The sequence below is a fragment of the Trachypithecus francoisi genome, unplaced genomic scaffold (genome assembly GCF_009764315.1).
Source record: "Trachypithecus francoisi isolate TF-2019V2 unplaced genomic scaffold, Tfra_2.0 Lachesis_group11, whole genome shotgun sequence".
Lineage (NCBI taxonomy): Eukaryota > Metazoa > Chordata > Mammalia > Primates > Cercopithecidae > Trachypithecus > Trachypithecus francoisi.
The window spans coordinates 63,445,293-63,471,998 of NW_022681456.1; the positions used below are offsets into that span (position 1 = coordinate 63,445,293).

General features: G+C 42.2%; 1 protein-coding gene and 1 long non-coding RNA gene across 5 annotated transcripts in view; one reads left to right on the forward strand and one right to left on the reverse strand.

Annotated features, from left to right (window-relative positions):
* The window catches only part of PTPRB (protein tyrosine phosphatase receptor type B), a 128,081-nt gene that overhangs the window by 94,780 nt on the left and 6,595 nt on the right, over positions 1-26,706 (forward strand). For all 3 annotated transcript variants that reach the window (XM_033221269.1, XM_033221270.1, XM_033221271.1), the window contains 12 exons: positions 3,634-3,740; positions 8,818-8,917; positions 9,769-9,852; positions 9,947-9,964; positions 10,087-10,168; positions 10,776-10,866; positions 11,561-11,637; positions 13,625-13,759; positions 15,418-15,540; positions 15,728-15,891; positions 18,137-18,272; positions 25,583-25,703. In XM_033221269.1, the coding sequence (XP_033077160.1) occupies positions 3,634-3,740; positions 8,818-8,917; positions 9,769-9,852; positions 9,947-9,964; positions 10,087-10,168; positions 10,776-10,866; positions 11,561-11,637; positions 13,625-13,759; positions 15,418-15,540; positions 15,728-15,891; positions 18,137-18,272; positions 25,583-25,703 (1,238 nt within the window). The remainder of the gene's footprint in view (positions 1-3,633; positions 3,741-8,817; positions 8,918-9,768; positions 9,853-9,946; positions 9,965-10,086; positions 10,169-10,775; positions 10,867-11,560; positions 11,638-13,624; positions 13,760-15,417; positions 15,541-15,727; positions 15,892-18,136; positions 18,273-25,582; positions 25,704-26,706) is intronic.
* Positions 1-26,706, reverse strand: part of LOC117089748 — a 111,681-nt gene that overhangs the window by 35,648 nt on the left and 49,327 nt on the right. For both annotated transcript variants that reach the window (XR_004439736.1, XR_004439735.1), the window contains exon 3: positions 22,256-22,440. This is a non-coding gene — a long non-coding RNA (uncharacterized LOC117089748). The remainder of the gene's footprint in view (positions 1-22,255; positions 22,441-26,706) is intronic.

The window sequence follows — 26,706 nt, forward strand, 5'->3', positions numbered from 1 at the left end:
GTCTTGCTCTGTTGCCCAGGCTAGAGTGCAGTGACGTGATCTCAGCTCACTACAACCTCCACTTTTTGGATTCAAGCAATTCTCATGCCTCAGCCTCCCAAGTAGCTGGGACTATAGGCACGCATCACCATGGGTCTGGCTGATTTTTGTATTTTTAATAGAGATGGGGTTTCACCATGTCGGCCATACTGGCCTCAAATTCTTGGCCTCATGTGATCTGCCTGCCTTGGCCTCCCAAAGTGCTGGAATTATAGGCACGAGCCACTGTGCCCAGCCAGACCAGAAGTCATTGCTTTTAACCAAAAATTAAGCCATGAGGAAATAAGAAAAGAGATCTGTACTAGGAGCCAGAAATAGGAAGTTCAGTTTTTGTTCATCATCTTTCTGTGTGATCTTGGAGAAGACAAGGACTGTCTCCTAGCTTCAGGTTCCAAACCTCTGAAGTAATATAATAAACTTCTTTATTATATTGGAGAGGTTGAACATGATCAACATGATCAAACAGAACCATGTTTGAAAAAGTCCTTATGGCTGGGCACGATGGCTCACACTTGTAATCCCAGCACTTTAGGAGGCCAAGACAGGCAGATAGCTTGAGCCCAGGAGTTCAAGACCAGCCTGGGCAACATGGCAAAATCCCATCTCTACAAAAAATACAAAAATTAGCTCGCCATGGCAGTGTGCACTTGTAATCCCAGCTACTCAGGAGGCTGGAGTTGGAGGATCACTTGAGCTTGGGAGGTGGAGGTTGCAGTGTGCATTCTGACCTGGTGACAGAGTAAGACCCTGTCTTAAAAAAAAAGAAAGAAAAGAAAGAAGAAAGAAAAAAGTCTTCCCACACTTATAAATAAGAAACTCTTATCAGAGACACTGAATTTCCAACTGTATAATAAATTAGCAACATACTTGCCAAGGCATTGGTGTTATAGTGGTTAGCATACCTGCCTTCCAAAATTAGCAACATACACCAACTCCTCACCTTCCCCTTTAATGTGTGGTGATTGCTTGTTACCCTTTGTGGACCTTTCTCAATATACTTCCATTGACAGGCTGTTATTCCTGGAAGAACATCTTTTGACTTGGAATGGATCTTTTGGAGATGGAAGTTATAGATGTGATTTATCAATATGATCTTGATGTTCATTTTACAGGATTACACTTGGATCTGGGCATGAGTTAGAAGAAGTGGGGGCAGGGTCAGAACAATTTGCCCTGGCCTAGTGCTGCTTCAGGATTATCACAGGACATGCCCAGATACCTTTGGGTTCAAGAAATACAGATTAAAAAAAAAAAAAAGGAGTACTTCTGGTCACTTTCATAGAATTGAAATTAACACTAGAAAGTTTTCCCATATAAACCAAGCCTAATACTTCATCAGTTCAATTAGAGAATCTTCACAATAGGAGGGACTCAAGAAGTCACCCAAGCCAATCTTTAACTTAGTGCAGCAATGCCCTCCTCCAGCTTCCCTGGGACTGCTTCTCCTCCAGCCTCTACTTGAATCCCATCCCCATCCTCCAGACCCCAGTGACTGGGAGCTCACAGTCTAGGAGGTAGCTCATATTCTAATGTTAGAAAACAGCTTAATATTCCTAAATTCCTCCTTCCTTATAAATTCAGTCTACTGAGCCTAATTCTACCTTCAAGAAGAAAAATAATCATGTTGTTTTCCTCTTCTACATGGCAGCCTTCTTTAAATCAGAAGCTAACTATATTATGCCCCTTGAAGTCTTCTCTATCATTGTTCAGGTCAATCACCTCAAATGATCTCTAATTCATCCTAAAATATGCCGCCAGAAATTGAGTGCAGCTCTCCAGACTGGGTCTGACTTACACAGAGAGCACAAGACTTAGGTCCTGTGATAGGGATCACAGGCTTCTCATTCAAGCAGAGGTTACAAATCTGTGTTTGTAGCTACATCTTGCTTGTTTATTGAATTTAAGACCAGCTGATTTTCAGGCACTATCCCACATGGACACGTGGACAGCCACCTCAGCAACTCTCCTGCCCAGGTGACTGCAATAACTCCAGTGTCAGCTGGACAGTTCTAAATCAATGCCTCAATGTCCCTCTAAATCAAGTATATCCCAAGCAAAGTATATTCTCCTTCACCAATCTCTCCCTTTTTTTTTTTTTTTTTTTTTTAGATGAAGTCTTGCTTTGTCACCTAGGCTAGAGTGCAGTGGTATGATCTTGGCTCACTGCAGCCTCCACCTCCCATGTTCAAGCGATTCTCCTGCCTCAGCCTCCCAAGTAGCCACGATTACAGATGCCCGCCACCAGTCCTCATTTTTGTATTTTTAGTAGAGATGGGGTTTCGCCATGTTGGCCAGGCTGATCTCAACCTCCTGACCTCAGGTGATCCGCCTGCCTCGGCCTCCCAAAGTGCTGGGATTACAGGTGTGAGCCACCACGTCCAGCCTCTCTCCTCATTTCTATCAATGTTCCCACTGTTCTCTTGAGTGACGTGAGCTCAAGTCTTAGGCCATCCTTGATTCCTCCCTGCTTCTCTTCAGTCTGGGCCCCACCTAGTTCTTCCTTTCAGTGCCTTTTCACAGTCTTCTTTCCATTCTCATTGCCAGGGGTCCTGGCCAGGGCCCTGTGTTCTTGGCCTGATTATCCCAGCAGTCTCTTCATTGAGCTCTCTGCTCCCCGCCACCTCACCTCCTATGCCCACACACACTGTTTCCTCCATATTCTACTATTCCTCATTTGCCATTGTTTATATGCTTTCTTCTTTTGCTATTTGCCTGATTCCTTTATATTTTGTTTTCAAGTTTCCAAGACTAGAGACCATGCATCTCTTTGTAACTTCAGCAATTTATAAAGGCCTTTAACAAATATTTCCTATTGACAATAAATATGATATTAGAATATATTTAGAATATATTTAGATAAAATGATCTTTAGAAAATAGTGCCAAAAGATGAAGAGCTATGTAAGTTAAAATAACAACAACAACAATAATAATATTGATATTTGGTCACTTGACTTTTCTAATGGGCATCTCAGAATTACTTCCCCCACAACTGATCCGTCTGGATCTTCCCAAACCCCCCAGTCTACTTCTCCATAGTTTTCCCTCATGTTAGTAAATGACACATCCATTCTTCCATTTGTTCCCCAGCCAGAACATATGGAATCATCCATACTCTATATTCATCAACAAATTTAGTTCTCCCTTCGATATATCCAACACTTCTCACTCACTGCCTTCATCACTACCTTTCTGAATAAAGCACTCCCACATGCTGTATTCCCATTGCTTTCCATCGTCCTTACCTCGCTCTTTTCTTTTTCATAGCACACATCTCATCTGATTTATTATATTTATGTGTTTATTATCTGACTTCCTCCATGAGAACGTAACCTCTGGAATGGCAAGGACTTTGTTTTGTTTCTTGCAAAGTCCCAGCTCCTAGAACAGTGATTGGCATGTGGCAGGGGCTCATTAAATATTTATGAATAAATTGATGAATGAATGTATGAACCCAGGACTATCTGATTCCATAACTCATATTCTACCCTGCTATACACTGACCAGGAACCCACCCTATTTCTCCTTGAACACATTTTTCAGCTACTGTGTTCAACAACTAATTTATATTTAAATAAATCGGTTTTCTTTTCAGAATCAGCATTCGAGCTTTTACACAGCTCTTTGATGAGGACCTGAAGGAATTCACAAAGCCACTCTACTCAGACACATTTTTTTCTTTACCCATCACTACTGAATCAGGTAAGGCTAACCTTTACATCATGTTCTACCAACTGCCATGTCACCTACAAGAGCCTCTAATGGGGAGATATTGGCTGATGATGGGGGAAACATTTATTTTCATTTGGAACTGAGTCTTTGTGTGGCCAAAAATTGATGTGGATCAAAGGGATTGCACAATTTCTCTAGAAGAATGGATTGAAAGGGATTTAATCTAAAAAGAAGGTGAAAGTACAGTATTTTTTTTCTATTAAAAATGAATTATTTTCTAAATAGCGAATGAAAACCATTAAAATCAAGAGTTTTCACAGGCAGAAATATAAGTTAGTACAGAAGGCTTTCAGTTAAAAATGAGAATGTATATATGCATATACACAGAAATTCTCAGGAAAAAAAGACTAAAAGAAAAAACACCAAAATATTAATGATGTGTATCTCAAAGTAATGGAACTACAGGTGATTTTTCTTCCTTTTGCTTATTATGTGTTGACTTTGTACTATTAAAAACTGTTGGCCCAGCGCAGTGGCTCACGCCTGTAATCCCAGCATTTTGGGAGGCCGAGGCGGGCGGATCACAAGGTTAGGAGATCGAGACCATCCTGGCTAACATGGTGAAACCCCGTCTCTACTAAAAATACAAAAAAATTAGCCGGGCGTGGTGGCGGGCGCCCGTAGTCCCAGCTATTCGGGAGGCTGAGGCAGGAGAATGGCGTGAACCTGGGAGGCAGAGTTTGCAGTGAGCCAAGATTGCGCCCCTGCACTCTAACCTGGGTGACAGAGTGAGACTCCGTCTAAAAAAAAAAAAAAAAAAAAAAAACTGTTAATGTAAAAGACTATACATAACAATTTCTGAAAGAGACTTCTCTAGTGTGTTAGAGGGAAAGCCTGAGTAATAATAGTGGCTAGTATTTACTGTTCACCTTCTCTGTGGAGACACAGTTTTAAGCATTTTACATAGAATAACTTGTCCAATTCTCATGACAGTCTTTTGAGGTAGATGCTATTATCATCCCCATATTAAAGATGAGGACATGAGGCACCAGAGATTAAGTAACTTGCCCAAGATGGTGCAGCTGAAATTCTGGCACTTTCTGCCCAAGCATACAACCTCTGCATTGCCCTGTCTCTGAATACGTCCACCAGGCTGAGAATAGCATCATTTCATCCCCTTCTTTCTTAACACCATCGTCTGCACAGCCTTTTGCTGTAGCCAGTGTTCTGCAGTGCTTGATCTCTAGGTCTGGGAAGTTCTTTACAGCTAAAACCGTCTCTCGTGCTGCATGACAAAAGATGACTCAGCCTCACAAACATTCCAATCTATTTATGCCAAATATAGGGATAATCTCCCACTTTTCAAGCCAAAGGGGGATGAGAACACAGTTAAGCAGATTTAGATGTCTTTACTTATAATTTAATGTAGGGACTTTGTAAACACAATTCTTTCCTTTTTGAAATATTGTTACATGACAAAAATTGCATGTAGTCCAGTACAGGAAGATAGTAACGTATATTCAAAAAATGATATTAACCACACTCAAGGAAAGATGATTGTGTTGATTTGATGAGTCTTGAAAGGCAACATGGAACAAACAAATCTAAGGTCTTAAAATGCAACTTCAAACATGGGCCACTTCACAGACCTAAATTTAAGGGGTAACACAGTAACACTTTTACAAGAAAACATAGGTATAACTCTTTGTAACCTTGGATTAGAAAATAGCTTTTAAGATATGACGGCCAGGCGCGGTGGCTCAAGCCTGTAATCCCAGCACTTTGGGAGGCCGAGACGGGCGGATCACAAGGTCAGGAGATCGAGACCATCCTGGCTAATATGGTGAAACCCCGTCTCTACTAAAGAATACAAAAAAAAAAGGATATGAACAGACATTTCTCAAAAGAAGACATCCATACAGCCAACAGACACATGAAAAAATGCTCATCATCACTGGCCATCAGAGAGATGCAAATCAAAACCACACTGAGATACCATCTCACACCAGTTAGAATGGCAATCATTAAAAAGTCAGGAAACAACAGGTGCTGGAGAGGATGTGGAGAAATAGGAACACTTTTACACTCTTGGTGGGATTGTAAACTAGTTCAACCATTATGGAAAACAGTATGGCGATTCGTCAAGGATCTACAACTAGATGTACCATATGACCCAGCTATCCCATTACTGGGTATATACCCAAAGGATTATAAATCATGCTGCTATAAAGACACATGCACACGTATGTTTATTGCAGCACTATTCACAATAGCAAAGACTTGGAATCAACCCAAATGTCCATCTGTGACAGACTGGATTAAGAAAATGTGGCACATATACACCATGGAATAATATGCAGCCATAAAAAAGGATGAGTTTGCGTCCTTTGTAGGGACATGGATGCAGCTGGAAACCATCATTCTTAGCAAACTATCACAAGAAGAGAAAACCAAACACTGCATGTTCTCACTCATAGGTGGGAACTGAACAATGAGATCACTTGGACTCGGGAAGGGGAACATCACACATCGGGGCCTATCATGGGGAGGGAGGAGGGGGGAGGAATTGCCTTGGGAGTTATACCTGATATAAATGACGAACTAATGGGTGCTGACGAGTTGATGGGTGCAGCACACCAACATGGCACAAGTATACATATGTAACAAACCTGCACGTTATGCACATGTACCCTAGAACTTAAAGTATAATTTAAAAAAATAAAAATAAATAAATAAATAAATAAATAAAAAACTAGCCAGGCGACGAGGCGGGCGCCTGTAGTCCCAGCTACTTGGGAGGCAGAGGCAGGAGAATGGCGTAAACCTGAGAGGCGGAGCTTGCCATGAGCTGAGATCCGGCCACCGCACTCCAGCCTGGGCGACAGAGCCAGACTCCGTCTCAAAAAAAAAAAAAAAAAAAAGATATGACACCAAAAGCATAAGCTACAAAAGAAAAAAATAGACAATTTGGATTTAATTAAAATCAAAAATTTGTGCTTCAAAGGACACTATGAACAAAGTAAAAAGACAACCTACAGAATTGGGAGAAAATATCTGCAAATCCCATATCTGATAAGGGCTGAGTATCTAGCATATAAAGAACTCTTACCTCACAATTTAATAATAGAAACACAACTTACACTGTATATATAGTGTAATATATATATATATATGTATTTTTTTTTTTCAAGATGGAGTCTTGCTCTGTCACCCAGGCTGTAGTGCAGTGATGTCACCTTGGCTCACTGCAACCTCCACTTCCCAGGTTCAAGCAATTCTCCTGCCTCAGACCCCCAAGTAGCTGGGACGTCAGGCACGCACCACCACACCCGGCTAATTTTTGTATTTTCAGTAGAGACGGGTTTTCACCATGTTGGCGAGGCTGGTCTCAAACTCCTGGCCTTGGCCGGGCGCAGTGGCTCAAGCCTGTAATCCCAGCACTTTGGGAGGCCGAGAGGGGTGGATCACGAGGTCAGGAGATCGAGACCATCCTGGCTAACACGGTGAAACCCCATCTCTACTAAAAAATACAAAAAACTAGCTGGGCGCGGTGGCGGGCTACTTGGGAGGCTGAGGCAGGAGAATGGCATGAACCCGGGAGGCGGAGCTTGCAGTGAGCTGAGATCCGGCCACTGCACTCCAGCCTGGGCGACAGAGCGAGACTCCGTCTCAAAAAAAAAAAAAAAAAAAACTCCTGGCCTTGTGATCCGCCTGCCTCAGCCTCCCAAAGTGCTGGGATTACAGGTGTAAGCCGCCGTGCCCAGCCAAATTACACAATATTTAAATGGGCAAAGGCTCTGAATAGACATTTCTCCAAAGAAGATCTACAGTTGACTAATAAGCACATGAAAAGATGCTCAACATCAGTAGTCATTAGGGAAATGCAAATCAAAATCACAAGAAGATACCACTTCACACCCAGTAGCATGGCTGTAATCAAAAAGACAGTAATAAGAGTGACGATATGAAGAAATCAGAACCTTCCATACACCGCTTATGAGCATGTAAAATGGTGTAGCTGCTCTGAAAAACAGTTTATGGAAATATTAAACCTAGAGTTACCATATGACCCAGCAATTTCACTCCTCAGTATATACCCAGGAGAAATGAAAACATATGTCCACATAGAAACTTGTACATGAATATTCATGTAGCATTATTCATAGTCGCCAAAAAGTAGAAGCAATTTAAATGTCCATCAATGTATGAATGGATAAACAAAATGTGATATATCCATACAGTGGACTATTATTCAACCATAAAAAGGAATGAAATCTTGGTATATGCTATAATATGGATGAACCTTGAAAACATTATGCTCAATTCAAAGAGTCAGTCACAAAAGATCACAGATTTATGATTTCGTTTTTATGAAACATCCAGAATAGGCAAATCTACAGACACAGAAAGTAGATTAGTGGTTGCCAGGGATCGTGAGGAGGGAGGAATGGGACTGACTGCTAAGAGGTATGTGGTTTCTTTTGAGGGTGATGAAAATGTTTTAAAATTGATTGTGGGGACATTTGCAAAACTCTGTGACTATATAAGACCATTGAATTGTACAATTTAGATGGGTGAGTTGCATGCTATGTGAATGATATTTCAATAAAGCTATTTTAAAAATGAGGCCACTCTTACCTCTTCATAAACTCCCAGTAGCGGTACCATACCAGATAATAAAAATAAGACTTTGTTAAAATAGCTCCAAGCAATCCACTGGATTTTCCAAGGCCCCAAATGCTGTGTAACATGTTTTATATAAATGAAATTGCATTTTTATCTTGGTGGCAAACTTATGGCCTTTATCTTAGGTGCCCCAAGCTTTATATACAAGTGCAAAGTCCAAAACACCTCTATAAGCTATACACCACTAACTTCAAAAGTCTACAGTGACACCTGGCCTCACTGCTACCAGGTGGGAGCCAGCCTTTCATCTTCTTAGGTGCATACTCCTAGCCTTTGGAAAGTAAATGCCTCCTCGTGGGCATCACTTGAATTCTATTTGTAATAACATTACTTGGGAGATATGGCTTCAATAGCTTTCTTACTGGTTCCCTAGCACTAATTTTCCCACCTGCATTTGTTGTTTCTATCTGGATTATTGTAGAGCCCTTGTTTGGAGCTATTGAAGGTGTGAGTGCTGGTCTGTTTTTAATTGGCATGCTAGTGGCTGTTGTTGCCTTATTGATCTGCAGACAGAAAGTGAGGTAAGTACAAAGATCCTTTTCGTGATTGGACCCACAACTTTAAAACATGCAACTGAAAATTCCCTTTAGGCTGAAAACTAAGAAGTGAAAATAATTTAATTTTTCCAGGTTAAATTGTCACTGTTTTCTCAATAAAAACAAAAGTCAAACTCTAAAGCCATGACTCACTTTTCTCAGTTCTTTTATATCCCATTGATGAATTCATCCCTTGCCAAAGGACTGAGGGGCCATCTATAGCTTTATTTAAAGATGAAGTGACTCCTTTTGCACAGGAAAAAAAATATTTGTGTGTGTGTGTGGTTCATATCCTCATGAAGACAGAGATGTTTGCAAATTGCATGTCCAAGTGCTCTTCTGAAATATCCTGAAAAGTGTGGTTGACATCACCACACTTTTTTTTTTTTTGTAATTCATATCTGCCATCCTAATTTAAGAAGGGACCAAAAAGAACCAAATAGCATGTGGCCCCAGTGTCGTGCCTTCTTCTCTTAGTGAATTTTTTTTCTTAATTTGGCACATGTTCCTCTTTATTGAAGTCGTGTCTGGCATCTGAAATTTACTGGATTTTTTTTAAGCAAAGTTTTATTGAGAATGTGGGAAGTGATTATAACCTGTAGCCAAAAACCAGGAGACAAATCTTCAGTTTTTGCAGAGATCCGTTTCTGGGTGGGAATGATCTACTTTATTCTTTTTCCTTTCCCTCCCTCAGAGAGATGTTGGCTGAGTGCAAATGTACATGAATACTGAAAAATCTGTATTTGCACAAACATGCATAGCCTTACCATAAATGGAAAAATTTGTTCAAGCCAAGTATCATAATCAGAATAAAAGTTCTCTCCCTTATGTTTCAGCCATGGTCGAGAAAGACCCTCTGCCCGTCTGAGCATTCATAGGGATCGACCATTATCTGTCCACTTAAACCTGGGCCAGAAAGGGTAAGCACCACATTTGCCTTCATATAATTTGTTGAAAGATGGTATTATGTGAAATTTGCTAACAAAGTCTTCTTCTTTTGGTTTCCCTTCACAGTAACCGGAAAACTTCTTGGTAAGAGAGAGAACACATTAATTACTATATTATCTGCCTTTGAAATATGAGTCAGAATGGTTATGGCACTTTCCATTTTCTGCAGTAACTCTCTTTTCTTTTTGTTTCATTTTTAATTACAGTCCAATAAAAATAAATCAGTTTGAAGGGCATTTCATGAAGCTACAGGCTGACTCCAACTACCTTCTATCCAAGGAATACGAGGTACAACTCAAGCAGAATGGAGCTTCAGCATCCCTAGTTCTTAGCAGAATTTCCCTCCTAATGTTTACTGTGTAATCATAGGCTGATTGGGCTCAGAAGTTAGGAGGCTGCTTAGAATCTCAGCTGAGCACTCTTTTATGCCTAAACTATGCCCTGAACAATATACCATCTAACCTTAGAGGCCAGCTTGAGCTCCAGAATAACACAGCAAACCAAAGGCTACCTGGATCAGACAGTAAGGAAGAATTAACACATCTCAAATGCAGACCTACTGCAGTCAGATATTCAGCCTGACCGTTTGCTTGGCTGGGAGATACTGTGGTTTTGCAAAAAGCACGTAGCTTTTGGATTTGATTCTCAGGTTTGCCACTTGGCTGACCTGGGGCACATCAGTTATCCTGTCTGAGCCTCACCTGTAAAATAGTGAGAGGAACACTTCCCTTGTGGGGTTGTTGTGGGGATCAGAGCTAATGCATGCTGAATACCAGGCATTCATAAACAGTAGCTAGTGTATATATTTTCATATTATTATGTATCTCCAGGACTGTATGATTTGCTTTATTCTATTTCATATCCTCCACTTACAAACTTGTTTTTGAACTAACAGGAATTAAAAGATGTGGGCCGAAACCAGTCATGTGATATTGCACTCTTGCCAGAGAATAGAGGGAAAAATCGATACAACAATATATTGCCCTGTAAGTTTTGTGTCAGAATTTGTAATACTGTCTTCCTCTAGCCATTTCTGCATTTGTCTCCAAAAACGAAATGGGGCTAAAGAAATATAATGTAACTGGATATGGACAATCTCAAGCTCTGAATGCCTTTAATAAGAAATAACTTGTATATTCCTGCACTTCTCTCCAGAGGGATAATAGCCAGTTTAAATTCTGATTATGAAAGGCCTGTTATGCTATTGACATTTCCTCCATGTGATCCTACTGCTTCTCTTTGGAGGCTAAGCAGTAAATGGGGTTAACAGCAAGGGCTCTGACATCAAGCAGACCTGGGTTTGCTTAGCAAAGTCTTTGGTTAGCAATTTCTACTTAAATTTCCTTACCCCATTAAGGTAAAGCAATAGAAGGTAGGTTTTCTGGATTGTATTCATTCCAGCAGTGAAAGGGAGCTGGCCACTCCATCAGGCAAATGTCGTAATGTTACAAAGGGAAGCACAGATGGGGCTTCACGTTGTATCCTGTGTCTGACTGGTTATAGGCCACCTATGCAATGTGGGGCAAGCTAGTTATCCTGTCTGAGCCTCATCTGCAAACTGGAGATAAGATCACCTCCCATCTGAGGCTGTTGTGGGGATCAGAGCTAAGGCACATCACACACATTACATAAACTGTAGAAAAATCACTCCAAGACTCAGCGGCAAATCTCTCCTTCCAGATGATGCCACACGAGTGAAGCTGTCCAATGTAGATGATGATCCTTGCTCTGACTACATCAATGCCAGCTACATCCCTGTAAGTGACCCACTAGGCCACAGTGTTCGGGATGAGGCTTTGGTGGGTGGCTACACAGGAGATGCCACTCCTGCATGTTCCCGTTATTCTTAGCTCTGGAAACACTTGTAGATTTCAGAAGAGCACGTCTGAATGCCATAAAAAAAACAGGGTATCCAATTCAGTTCCTGCTAAGCCACATTTTTCATAATGGCTATAGTCAAATGAAATTATAATGAGCCCAGGATCCATTTTCATAGGTCATCTACTCTCTGCAGTCCTTAACCTAGATGAGAGCTTCCTAAGGAAGATGGACTCCCCCCCGCTCTAAAGCTGCCTAGCTAGAGAAGTTGATCCCATGTTATTTGGAATCTTCACAACCACAGACACAACTCAAAGGTTATATCAAATCTTCGGGCTCTGGTTTTGGTTAGCATCTTGCCACCTTCCTACAGCACACTGCAGTGGAAAAAGCTTTCAGATCAAACAAATCTAGATTTGAATCCCACTTCTGCCCCTTGTTGACCCTGTGACCTTGGGTACATTATGTCACCTTTTTGGCCTCCATTTTCTTTTCCAAAAACTGAGGATAATAATATTTACCTCAAGCAACCATCCACTCACTCAATAAACACTTAGAAATTAAGTGCTACCTGTAAGTCAAACACTGAGCTGTTTACAGGCATGGGATAAGATGGAATCCTGACCCTGAAAGCACTCTCAGAAGAGTTGAGGCAGGAAAAGACAATGGTATGAGAAACCTGCCACAGCAGTGCCTCTCCTACATTGAAAGATGTCTGCATCATCTGGGGATCTTGTGAAAAGGCAGATTCTGATCCAGCAGGGCTGAGGCAGGGCCTAGGAGTCTACATTTCTTTTCTTTTTTTTTTTTTTTTTTGAGATGCAGTCTCGCTCTGTCGCCCAGGCTGGAGTGCAGTGGCACGATCTCCGCTCACTGCAAGCTCTGCCTCCGGGGTTCACGCCATTCTCCTGCCTCATCCTCCCGAGAGCTGGGACTACAGGCGCCCGCCACCATGCCCGGCTAATATTTTTTGTATTTTTAGTAGAGATGGGGTTTTACCGTGTTAGCCAGGATGGTCTCAATCTCCTGACCTCATGATCTGCCCGCCTCGGCCTCCCAAAGTGTGAGGATTATAGGCGTGAGCCACTGCGCCCGGCTGAGTCTGCATTTCTAACAAGCCTCTGGGTGATTTCAGTGCTGCTGGTCTGAGAACCGCACTCAGCAGCAGGAGGCTAGAGGTTGCCATGGGGCATCTACGAGGAGAATATCCCCCAGCAGAGAGAAAGATAAAAGAAGGCTCAGCCAAGCAGGCACCATGCTGAGGATAAGTAAGGATTGGTTAGATAAGAGGCAGTGTTTGCGTGGCTGGGAGTGGCGATGGCAGGGGTGACATAATGTGGAGACCCTGAGGAAAGAGAAAGAGCTTCGAATAGAATCGACAAGGAATTGCTGTCATTGCTGGAGTGCAGAAGGAGATGAAAATATCCCGCTCTTGGACGGTGGTTTGGATTAAGTAAGTCCATTAGATGGTAGACGTGCAGTTGACAGTGGTTTCTCTTCCATGATGCTTCCTGTGGATGACCTACCTGACCAAATTATTCTGACATTGATTGTCCAAAATGACTAACACTTTTCTACATTAAATAGGGAAAGAGCCTGATTACAGTCCCTCAAACAGTCTACATAAATGCCCCCCCGACACACACATATAATTGAGGGTGAAGTGTTGTCTAGATCATTGCCTGAGTCCCCCATTTGCTTTCAGAATAGACCCAGGCAAGTAAAAGGGAATGTGGCTCTTAACACTAGTTCAATGTTCTGACCTTTGTCCTTCCTGCTCCCAAGCCTTGACACTTGTGTTAGTATCTTTTTCTGAAGTCAGAGACTTGGCAGAGACCTCCCTATCATCTAATCTGAAGAACTCTTTGTTTATACTTCTGAAGAGGCCCATTGTTTCTGACTCTCCATATTGTAAATTCATTGCAGGGCAACAACTTTAGAAGAGAATACATTGTCACTCAGGGACCGCTTCCTGGCACCAAGGATGACTTCTGGAAAATGGTGTGGGAACAAAACGTTCACAACATCGTCATGGTGACCCAGTGTGTTGAGAAGGGCCGAGTGAGTAAACAGCCTTCCTGCCATCCAAGCTTTGCTTTCTGCCACCTGGACAGAATTCTGCCCCATCATCAAAGTGCAACCCCGCAAAACCAAGTAGGGATCATGTGAGAACATTGTTAGTGACTTACGCCACTCTGTTCAAACGACTCTAATAGTAAACCCAAGTGAGGCCTCATTCTGATTCTGGGTCTAAAGTTCCAGCCAAAGCTGTTTCCATTTGAGGACTGGGACTATTGGCAGTGCCCATTACACCGAAAGATTACCTGGCCACTTGGCTACTCCATTCTTCAGTGTATGGCTGGGGGAGAGACCCGGTCAGAGTCACTGGACCTGCCCCTCCTCCCAGGAAAGGAGAAGTGAGTTGTAGACTGTGTTGGCAGACAAAAAGTAAAAGAATAATCCAGAGAAATTAAGCAACCCCCCCTTGTAATGCACTTATCATCCTGCACTTTATATGGTTATTTTGAGGATTAAAAGAGAGATTACGGCCAGGCGTGGTGGCTCACGCCTGCAATCCCAGGACTTTGGGAGGCTGAAGGGGTGGATCACAAGGTCAGGAGATCTATCAGGTGAAAGCAGGAGATTAGCAAAAAAACTTAGCCGGGCACAGTGGCGGGCACCTGTAGTCCCAGCTACTCAGGAGGCTGAGGCAGGAGAATGGCGTGAACCCCGGAGGCGGAGCTTGCAGTGAGTCCAGATCGCGCCACTGGACTCCAGCCTGGGTGACAGAGCGAGACTCCATCTCAAAAAAAAAAAAAAAAGGATTACATGTGAAGTGCCCAGTATCTGCGCTCAGTAAATATATGCTTACAATCCTCTTTCCCTTGTCTGTGTACATGTAAAGACGAGCTTCGCTAAATGTTCTAACTTCTCAAAGATCTCTTGGCACATGGCCCACGTTAGGACAGTGACATAAAAATATGAATGAAGCGGCCGGGCGCGGTGGCTCAAGCCTGTAATCCCAGCACTTTGGGAGGCCGAGACGGGTGGATCACGAGGTCAGGAGATCGAGACCATCCTGGTCTACACGGTGAAACCCCGTCTCTACTAAAAAAAAATACAAAAAAAAAAAAAAAAAAAAAAAAACTAGCTGGGCGAGATGGCGGGCGCCTGTAGTCCCAGCTACTCGGGAGGCTGAGGCAGGAGAATGGCGTAAACCCGGGAGGCGGAGCTTGCAGTGAGCCGAGATCGCGCCACTGCACTCCAGCCTGGGCGACAGAGCGAGACTCCGTCTCAAAAAAAAAAAAAAAAAAAAAAATGAATGAAGCAGGGCCAGGAAGACAGTGCCTTCCTGTACCCAACCAGATATTTCTTTAGAAAGAATAATAAATTGTAAACCACGGTTTACCTGCTAGTGGAACTGAAATGCCAAAGGGGGGAAAAAAAAAACCTCAAGCCATGTATCACTGGGCCTAAAAAATGAGTGAACTCAAAGGCTGGCGTTAGGGGTGCTCCTTGTGCAGGCTCTCCCCTTCACTTGGAGCAGCACCTCAGCTTTAGCACTGGCCATGAGAAGGTTAATATAAAGTAGACGGTCAAATTGCTTTAGCAGCTGATCCCAGATTCCTAACTCAGGAAGACATTTGGAGGAGGGAACCGCAGGTTCACAAAGGAGTAACTTTTCCGGACTCACTTTTTTTCTGTCTGTCCTGTTCTAGGTAAAGTGTGACCATTACTGGCCAGCGGACCAAGATTCCCTCTACTATGGGGACCTCATCCTGCAGATGCTCTCAGAGTCCGTCCTGCCTGAGTGGACCATCCGGGAGTTTAAGATATGCAGTGTATGTTAGCTTGCTTGACTTCATTTAACAACCAAGCTTGGAGAGATGAACGAGACCTGTGAATCCCACTTTTGCTGGTTCCTCTCTTGTAGTTTCAGCCCATAGGAATTGTTCCATGGCTCAGTTGTCAAGCTTGAAGGTTTGCATTGGACATTTCCTCTTATTATCCTGCTCTCTGCTCTTACAGGAGGAACAGCTTGATGCACATAGACTCATCCGCCACTTTCACTATACGGTGTGGCCAGACCATGGAGTCCCAGAAACCACCCAGTCTTTGATCCAGTTTGTGAGAACTGTCAGGGACTACATCAACCGAAGCCCAGGTGCCGGGCCCACTGTGGTGCACTGCAGGTACTAGGACACCTAGCAGCCAATAAAATGGCAGCCATAAGGGGGTTGTGGAAAAATATGTAAGCATGGGGAATTTGGTAGGTGGAGGATTTGTCTGGACCAACCAGCCTGCCTCACCCCCAGAGGGTTTTATAACGTTCCTCCCCTTCTGCCAACATCATTCCTCTTCCCTGACTTCTCCTTTTTCACTTTCTCCCCCTGTAGCTCTCTCTCACCCTCACTCTCCAGCCTTCTCTCTCCCTCTTGCTCTTTTCCTACTTTCTGAAATCCAAAGTCCTGATGGGAATTCCATGCTTTCCATCATCAGGCATATCACCTTCAATCTAAGTTCCCAAGAGCTCCCTTCCCATTCTAGCCAGGAAAGTGAGCACACAAGCTTATTCTTGCCTCTGGTCATTCTTCCATTTTGGGATGGCTTTCTCTCTCTTCTCCACCTAAGTCCTACCTATCCTTCAAGATTTATTTTCTAATCTTCCCTCCGGGTCTAGTAGCATGTCTTTGTCTATTTGTGCTGCTAAAACAAAATACCACAGACTGGATAACAAATAATAGCAATTTATTTATCACAGTCTAGAGGCTAGGAAGTCCAAAATCAAGGCACTGGCAGGTTCAGTGTCTGTTGAGAGCTTGGTCTCTGCTTCCAAGATGGTGCCTTGTCACTGTGTCCTCCAGAGCAGACAAAGGCTGTGTCCTCACATGGAGGGAGGGATGGAAGGGCAAAAGGACCTAGCTAGTTCCCTCCAACCCATTCATGAGGGCAGAGCCCTCATGACCTAATCACCTCCTCCACCTCTTAATATTGTTGCACTGGAGATTAAGTTTCAACATGAATTTTTGGAGGGGACACAAACATTCAAACCACAGCATAGCAACTGCCATCTGTAGCACCTAATTTTTTCTCTTAAGTTTCTGTTCTCTTGATTTCTCTTTGCTTCAGTCTGTCCAGAAAATCAACCTAACAAGTGAAATCTCTCTCTCTGGGGAGCCTGGTATTTAGCTAATTAATGTTTGCAGCAACACTTTGATAGCCCTAACTGAATGGCACTACTAAATATGGAGCAGGGAATTACAGCAGTAAGAGAAATGCTAAGTGTACTCATCTCCCTCCTGTCAGCCCAGCACCCTAGGAGCCCGGCTTTCCTATGCCCTTGGAACCTTGACACTTTTAATAGGAAGGTGAGGCACTCACCTCAGAGCTTTCTGCTTTTTGAAAAATGGCAGTCATTTTTGTCCAGGACCACTGGAGAACTGTCCTGTATCTTATAAATGTGCGTATCAAAAATCCCCAGATGATATAACCATTTTGGGGAGCAATTTGGCAATCCCTAGTGAAGTTGAAGGTGTTCATGGCCATGACCAACCCAAGAGTTCTGCTTCTAGGTTTTGACCCCTGAGAAATCTCCACATATATTCATGTTCATTGCAACATGTTTTAATAGAGAAAAATTTTAAATGATCTTATTACCACTGGATTAGCAGTGGTTTATGAGACAATGAAAAGAATTTAGATCAGCTGGGTGTGGTATATCCTGCCTGTAATCCCAGCACTTTGGGGGCCAAAGTGGGAGGATCACTTGAGGCCAGGAGTTCGACACCAGGCTGGGCAACTATTAGGGAGACGTTATCTCTACAAATCTTTTTTAATTAGCTGGGAGTAGTTATATGTGCCTGTGGTCCCAGCTACTCAGGAGGCTGAGGTGAGAGGATTGCTTGAGCCTGGGAGGTGGAGGCTGCAGTGAGCTATGCTTGTGCCACTGCACTCCAGTCTGGGCAACAGAGCAAGACTCGGGGAGGGGAGGGGAGGGAAGAAGATCTATATGTAGCAATATAGATAAATCTGAAAATATAATATTGAATAGGAAAGTTGACAAAAAGATACCTAAAGCATGTATACTACCGTTTCAGTAGATTTTTGAAACATAAATGTTGTTTATAGATTTACCTGTGTGTAGGAAAAGTATTAAAAACATGCATGGAAATGATACATAGTAAGTGCAGAGCAGGACTTATAGTGGAGGACGGACAGGAAGGGAGTGGAGATGGAAGACTGTGCGGAGGTGGGATTGGGGGACTCTAGGTTAAACTTGTTTAAGAGAAAAACAGCACATTGAGAGAAGGAAATATTCCTATCTATCTTCTCCGTTAACTGGGAAGGGAAAAGAAAGATTGTGCCAGAGTCTCCAGATGCAATCTTGAAAGGCAAATTTAATAAAAAGGCTTGATCTTCCTTTGCCATCTCTTCTAGTGCTGGTGTGGGTAGGACTGGAACCTTTATTGCATTGGACCGAATCCTCCAGCAGTTAGACTCCAAAGACTCTGTGGACATTTATGGAGCAGTGCATGACCTAAGACTTCACAGGGTTCACATGGTCCAGACTGAGGTAAGAGTTATAGACTGAAAGTTATAGGCCACCCTCCTCCCCACTATATTCCCACAAAAAAAATACCAGACTTTAATCTGACAAGGGGAAATAACTATGACACATTAGGAAGAGAAAAAAAGAACTGAATATAGATATTTTCTAAGACTTGTTATTTGAAAACAAATCTCACTGGTCTTGAAGGTGACCATCTTGAGGCTCATTTTAAGATAGGCTGGCAAATGAGCATAAGAACCTCAGTTAGGAAAGAAGATCCCAATCTCTTCTCTCCCCCAGCCCCACTCCCTGCACCTACACCCCCATTTTGGAAGTGTATGTAGATTATAAAGACCACATGCTTCCATCTGTGCAGCACTTTGACATTTGCAGAGCATTTTTGAACACGTTCTCATTAAATTTTCACAATAACCTGGTGAGATATATTATATTCCATTTCCAGACTAGAAAATGAAGGCCCATAAGCTTAAGGGCTTTGCACAAAGCCCACAGCCATGAAGTGGCTGAGGTGGCTTGGGCACTATTCTAGAGAACCCTGGGCCCTTGAGTGTGCTATAAGTGTACTAGCCTCAGGGTCAGATCTCTTCCTCAATAGAGACCAAGCATTCACTCCTCTGCATCAATGCCTTCCAAGGCTGAAGTTCTCTTACCCTCGTGTTTCACAAATTTTTCTACAACTAACTAACTATGCAAAATCCTCTGTATTCTGTATTAAAAAAAAAAAAAAATCCATGGTTGGAAAAGTAAAAAGTCCTACATGCTTCTGTGTCCCCTCTTAGAGTCACAGTACCCAAGGACACTGCACAGAGAGCAATGCTCCACAAAAAGAGAGCCTCCTGCAGCCAGGGCCCCTCTTTGAGCTTTGTTGAACCCACTATTTCCAAAACCATCTTGACCTCTGAATTCTTTTCTTGTGCAGCACATATTAATATCCTGCATTCAAGCCAGCAACAATTGAACCAGAGAAATTAAAATAAAAATGTAAACTATCCTGCAGAACTCACATTTGGCAAAACAATGGCATCAGTGTCTCCTGCAGGCAGGATCCTCTGCCACCACTATTGTCCTGGGCTGAGAGTACTTTCATTATAACAATGATTCTACCATATTTTGAATGTTTTATTATGAAATTATTTTTAAAAAATACACGAAACATGGCTGGGATTACAGTGGCTCATGCCTGTAATCCCAACGCTTTGGGAGGCCCGGCGGGGGCAGATCACTTGAGGCCAGGAGTTTGACACCAGCCTGGGCCACATGGCAAGAGCCCATCTCCACACAAAATTTTTAAAAAGAAAATACACAAAACTAGGAAAAATAGTATAGTGAGTTTCCATGTACCCAAACCCCAGCTTCTACAATTATCAGTATTCTGTGTTCTTTTCCCATCTGTATCCCACATTTAATGTTCCCCTACCCCATGGCATTACGCCATTGAAATATTTTAAAGCAAATCCCACTTACCACATTATTTCATCCTTAAATACACATATACATGTATATACATACGTATGTGTACCCACGTACACATGTAATATATGTCATATTGCATATATGTGTGTATATGTGCATATATGTGTACAGTTGTATGGATATGTGATATTACATATACTGCATATATACATGTATACATATATTGATAAAGAGTCTTTAAAATTATGACTGCAATGTCATTATCACATCTGTGTCTTAACCATAATTCCTAAATATCATCTAATATCCAGTCAGTATTTATCTCAAAAAATTACTTTTTATAAAAAAACTGTAGTTGGTTTTCATTAGAATCCAGAGTTTACATACTTCATTTGGTTGAAGTGTCTCTGAAATATTTTTTAATCTATAGTCCTCCCTCCCATTTGTTTTCTATGACATTTATTTGTTAAAAAAGCCAGCTCATTTGTTCGGTAGATTTTCCCACATTCTAGATGTGGCTGATTGCTTTTTCATGGTGGTAATATATTCCTTTACTCCCCATGGATTTTGTCAGCTGGTGGTTAGATCTGGAGGCCTGATTAAACTCTGCTTCGTGGGTGGTGCTGAGGGCTTTCTGTTGCATGACATCAGAAGGCAGATCACCATGTCTGTCTCTCTTTCAGCACTGAGAATACTGACGGTGAGTTCAGGGAGTGTCAGCCTGAACCCTTCATTATCCCCATCAACCTTTCACTTAATGGTTTTAGCAGTCACTGATGACCTCTGCCTAGCTCTGTCATTTCATCAAAGGTTGCAGAATTATATTACCCTGTATCATAATTATTAACCTTCAGCTTTCTCCAGACTATACATTCCTAGAGGGTGGGAACCTGTTTTCCTTCTCTATATCCTCAATATTTTTTAATCTTGTAAATGAACAAATATCCTACACTTACGTTGCTAAAAAGTCAGCATTAATATTTTGTTAGTTTACTGTCACTTTCACAATTTGTAACTTGGGGAAGAGGAGGTTATATTGTAAATAGTCTCCATCTTTTCCCTATTCTGTTCTCCTTTTCCTCCTGCCTCACTGAGGATGCTGTGGCTTAGTGCCTCGGCTTGTCTTCTTAATGTTTGAGTTCCCCAAGGTTCTGTCCTCAAGGCACCACCCTTTCTCTCAGTCTTCATTCTTTGTGATATTCTCCATTCCCATACATGCTCATGTTACCCAACTCTAATTCTCCTGTCTCCACATACATACCTGTAAGTGCCTGCCTACCAGATGGATTCCCCCAGAAGCCTTACAGTCATCTAACTTCAAAAAGATCAAAGCCAAACTCATTCTCTTTCTTTCAAAAAACCAAACAAAACAACAAAAACATTCCTCCTGCTCTTGCACCTTCCAGTTTCATTTAATAGTATTGCCATCCATGTGTTTGCCCAAGCCAGGGAGCTGACTTCTTATATTTTTTAAGGGATGGGGTCTCATTATGTTGCCCAGACTGGACTCGAATTCTGTGCTCAAGCAATCTTCTACAGTTGTGCACCACCACACCTGGCATGCTTACATGCATGGATATGGGCATTTATTTATTGTTTCTATTTTTTGTTTATTTACGTGGTGAGACAAGATCTCACTATGTTGACTATGCTAGACTCAAACTCCTGGGCTCAGTGGAGTGGATTTCTTTTCCTCCAGTTTCCACATCCAAGCAGTCACAAAGTCCTTTCCTTCCTTTGGAGCCAGCCCCTCATCCCACTGCCACTGCCCTTGCACAGTCCTTTATCAACTCTCATTAGTCCTGCTAATAAGTAGCCTCCTAGTGGGTCTCCTGCCTTCAGTTCCACCCTAATGATCCCTTCAACATCAAAGTTCCCTTGCTGACTCTGTCAGCTCCCTGCAGAAACATCGTGAAAAGCTCACCACTGCTTGTAAAATGAAGTTCAAACCTCATCCTGGGTACAAGCCTCTTTATAACCTGGCCCCAGCTTACGCCTCCAGCTTCATGTCATTGTACTAGCCACCACCAGTGATTAGGGTCTGCCAAATTAAGGAAGGTTTACCCACCTGGGCCAGAATCCACTTTGTCTTTCCATCATAATGAAATAAACATTGCAGTAAGATACAATTTTCTATCTCCCTTTTTTCTCAATCACACAAAATGCTAAATGCTATCCAGGTACTAGGTTGGTGCAAAAGTATTCACAGTTTTTGCCATTACTTTTAATGGCATTAACTGCATTTTAATGGCATTTAAATGCATACATTGCATTTAATGGCATTTAATTGCATAAATTGTATTTAATGGCATTTAATTGCATTACTTTTAATGGCAAAAACCGTGACTACTTTTGCATCAACCTAGTATCATCTGCCTTGCTTTAAGCCTCTGCTGAAGTTGAGTTGTTTCTACAGGCTCAGAACCCCTGGTGCTAGAGCTTGCATTTGGTAATGGGAGTGGGTGCAGAGGGGTGTGAGCTGTGGCTGAGCCCTGTGTGTGACTATTTCAGCAAAAGACAGAGGACATTTGGGCCCCTTGTATTATTTTTCTGGGTCCATGGTGACAGTGAACTTCAACTTACCTCTGTCTTTATTTGAGATACAAAGGGATGCAGGTCTTCACAAGTTTTCCAACAGCAAGCATCTCTAAACGAAGAGGCATTGGTCAGGGGATTTATGAGTGTCCCTTCTTCTTTTACGCTGCTTTGAGGAAAATTTGCAGCCTGACCCTAAGAGAGACACTCAGGGAGCAATAACCTGTTAAAGAACAATAGATGATAGTCACAGTCTCGATCTCATTTGCTTCTGCTGGGAAGGAAACACTGAGATGTTGTAGGACTAAGGACCTCAGGTTCCATTTGGGGCATTGTTCGAGGGGTTTCCCATGACCCACGCAACCAGCATTTTAGCTGCACTAGACTTCTCACGATTTCCAGAATATATGTGAAATGTTATGTTATGTTGCCTTACTTCTTTGCTTGAATTCTTATAAATATCACCTTTTCTCTTTAGCTTGATAGTGTCCTCCCCTCAAAATGAACCTAATGGCTTTCTCTTCTGTATGAAACCTTATACACAATTGTATCTTACGTTTATCATCTTATAGGTGTTTGTTCACTCAATACTAAGCCATGCACTCAGGGATCACAAAAAGACTATAATACTATAAATAATATCTAATACTCCAAATATTGATGAAATTGAATGGAACTGAATGTGTCAACACTAAGCCAAGCCTTCACCAGTTAACAAAAAATTATCTTTTGTGATCTGAGATTCATATATTAGGCTTTGTCTACTTTTCATTAAGAATAAAGTGAGAAGCACATTAACAATCTCACCGTTTTAGAGTAATCATTTTCAAAGGGACATTCTATTGGGAAAAGAAGAACTTATATTTAAGACAAGGCAAATTAATGGATATTAACTTGTTTCAAAGCCCATGGTGAATCATTGTTAAAGAATTTATTAATAGGCCATAGCACAGATGTACTAGAGTTCATTCACAGCTTACCTCTAAGGTCCCAAAGTAATTTAATATCCCAGTAGAAGTGAAAAAATGAATTATGCTTTGGGTGGAAGGGAACAGGGAGGTTTCAGTCTATAATTTGGTGGATCCTTTTTAAGGTAGCGAAAAGAGACTACTTTATACTAACAACCATTCTCAGATACCTTTCTCAGATTTTCAAGATTGAGACTGCATATAACATTCATAATAAACGACAAAGGTCTGTGAGTAGAGAATAGTTATCAATATTATTGCAGGCCTCACTTCTTATTGATTTGGTGGTTTAAAATGTCCTTTTCTAGCCCGGGCGCGGTGGCTCAAGCCTGTAATCCCAGCACCTTGGGAGGCCGAGACGGGCGGATCACGAGGTCAGGAGATCGAGACCATCCTGGCTAACACAGTGAAACCCCGTCTCTACTAAAAATATAAAAACTAGCCGGGCGAGGTGGCGGGCGCCTGTAGTCCCAGCTACTCGGGAGGCTGAGGCAGGAGAATGGCGTAAATCCGGGAGGCGGAGCTTGCAGTGAGCTGAGATCCGGCCACTGCACTCCAGCCCGGGCGACAGAGTGAGACTCTGCCTCAAAAAAAATAAAATAAAATAAAATAAAATGTCCTTTTCTAGGCTGGGTACAGTGTCTCACACCTGTAATCCTAGCACTGTGGGAGGCCAAAGAAGGAGGATGGCTTGAGGCCAGGAGTTTCAGACCAGCCTGGGCAACAGAGCAAGATCTTGTCTCTAAAAAAAAAATTTTTTTATTAGCTAGGCCTGATGGTCCATACCTATAATCCCAGATACTCAGGAGACTGAGGTGTGAGAATCACTGAAGACCAGGAGTTCAAAGCTGCAGTGAGCTATGACTGTGTCACTGTACTCCAGCTTAGGCAACAGAACAAGACCCCGTCTCTTAAAAAAAAAAAAAAATTAAATATTCTTATCTGTTGATTATACCAGACCTACCTTATATAGTCCCATGGATAGATGACCAGGCTAGCTTCCAATCAGGGACAATATCTAGTGCCAACCCATAAAAATAAGTACTTATTTACTTGGAAAGATTGTTAGTGAGGAAAGACCTAATTGTTCTACTTTGTATCTCAAACCTCTAAAATACTTTAAGACTGACTATACTGATTGCCTTAAACACAAGGTCTGGAAATATTTTTCAATATCCATCTGACTGACATCAGTCTATATCCTTTAATGGACAAAGGATGTTAGCTATAAAAGAGACCTTTGCCGCCTTGTTTAATAAGTGGGAAAACTGGGATCCCAAGAAGCCTGATGGCTCAGCCTAGGCTGGCTGGAGGCTGCCAAGAGCCCACAATTCATGACTCCCTCTGGGCCGTTGCTATATTAGCAAGGGAAAGTTCTGCAGAAATCCATTTCCTTATAAGAGAACTCAGGGAGTATAAGGAAGGGGGCCCAATGCATAAGCTTGACTGCCTGTGGCTGAGACACAGTGGTCAGTGGAGGTCTTTATGGTCACCAAAGCACTGACTCTTCTAGATCTATTTATATTTCAAAAGTAGTAAATTCTCAAATAGCCAACAGGTGGGTCTGTCCTCACTCTGTAACCCTTGTAGTTCTCTGCAGTCAGCCAACATCTTTGAGATTCTTCCACATGGCAAACTCAGATGCTGAGAGAACAGAGGTGGATAAGACACTGGCCTTGCACTCAAAGAACTAACAGTCCAGCGGGACTTACTGCACACACCTCCCTTTTTTCACTATGTTCCTAGAATAAAGGCAACAAACCAGCAGAGTACGCAGGGAAATTATTTTCTCATTCAGTAATGCAATGAAATTGGGATTCATATAAGAAAACTGGTGTAGTGAAAAAGACATGACTTTGAGGTCACATCTCCAAGATCAAATCCTGGGGCCCCATTTCTTAGCTGTGTGACCTTGGAGGTTACTTTTGAGTCTCAGTTTATACTGATAATTATATTTACTTCACAAGGTTGCTGAAATCATTAAATGAGATAATTTATGTAAGCTACAGAGCAGTGTCTGGCATTCGTTCATCTACTGAATTTGTGAAGGATCTACTATGTACTAGACACAGTTGTAGGCTCTCACAGAACATACTATATATATATACACACACACATATATACATAAATACATATACATAAATATATACAAATATACATATATACACATAAATATTATAAGAATGAAAAATGCCACCTCTCTGCGCATTATCATTGTTCTCTTTTCAGTGGTAGTAAAAGACATTCTTTTATTTACCAGAGACCATTAGTGAGGTGATGATCAAGAAATTTGCTAACTATATAGAATTCCATTATTGTCAATAGTTTGTGAGAGTCTCTCATCTTTCTCATGCATGAGAACAGGCTCTCCTCTGACATGTTTCTGCTTTTCCACAGTGTCAGTATGTCTACCTACATCAGTGTGTAAGAGATGTCCTCAGAGCAAGGAAGCTACGGAGTGAACAAGAAAACCCCTTGTTTCCAATCTACGAAAATGTGAATCCAGAGTATCACAGAGGTAGGCACTTATTTCACTCACTTCCAAGTTCCTTCATCAAGATATGGTCAATCTGGCCAGGCACAGAGGCTTATACCTGTAATCCCAGCACTTTGGCAGGCTGAGGCAGGATGATCACTTGCGCCTAAGAGTTTGAAACCAGCCTGGGCAACATAGGGAGATCCTGTCTCTACAAATAACTAAAAAAAAAAAAAAAAATCAGTCAGACAGACATCATGGCACATGCCCATAGTCTCAGTTACTTGGGAGGCTGAGGGGGAGGATCATTTGAGTTCGGGAGGTCAAGGCTGCAGTGAGCTAAGATCATACCACTGCACTCCAGCCTGAATGACAGAGCAAGATCCTGTCTCAAAGCAAAAAGAAAAAGATTCTAGCTGGGTGCAGTGGCTCATGCCTGTAATCTCAGCACTTTGGGAGGCCAAGGCAGGCAGATCACCTGAAGTCAGGAGTTCGAGACCAGCCTGGCCAACATGGTGAAACCCCATCTCTAGTAAAAATACAAAAGAGTCAGGCATAGTGGCTCATACCTGTAATCCCAGCTACTCAGGAGGCTGAGGTAGAACTGCTTGAACCCGGGAGGCAGAAGTTGTAGTGGGCTGAGATCCTGCCACTGCACTCCAGACTGGGCAACAAGAGTGAGACTCTGTCTCAAAAAAAAAAAAAAAAAGAAAGAAAAGAAAAGAAAAGAAGAGGAGAAGGGAGAGGAGGGGAGAAGAAAAGAGAAAAAAGAAAAAGAAAAGGAAAAGATTCTGGAAACCATTAATAACTTAAAGCTCTTCTAATGTACACCACCCATTTCTTCTCCTAGACACACAGAGTGGCAACGGGGAAGAGAGGGATGGTGGGAAGGGGGTTCCTGCAGCTGAGCAGCAGTTTCACAAGGTATCTCTTCCAGCCTAGCCGAGGATGCCTGCTACGAAGGACTCTGCTTAGCCTTTCTTTTCCAAGCAATAAGCTTCACTACTGGGGAGGATGCTTTGAAATCACAACTAGTTCAAGTTGT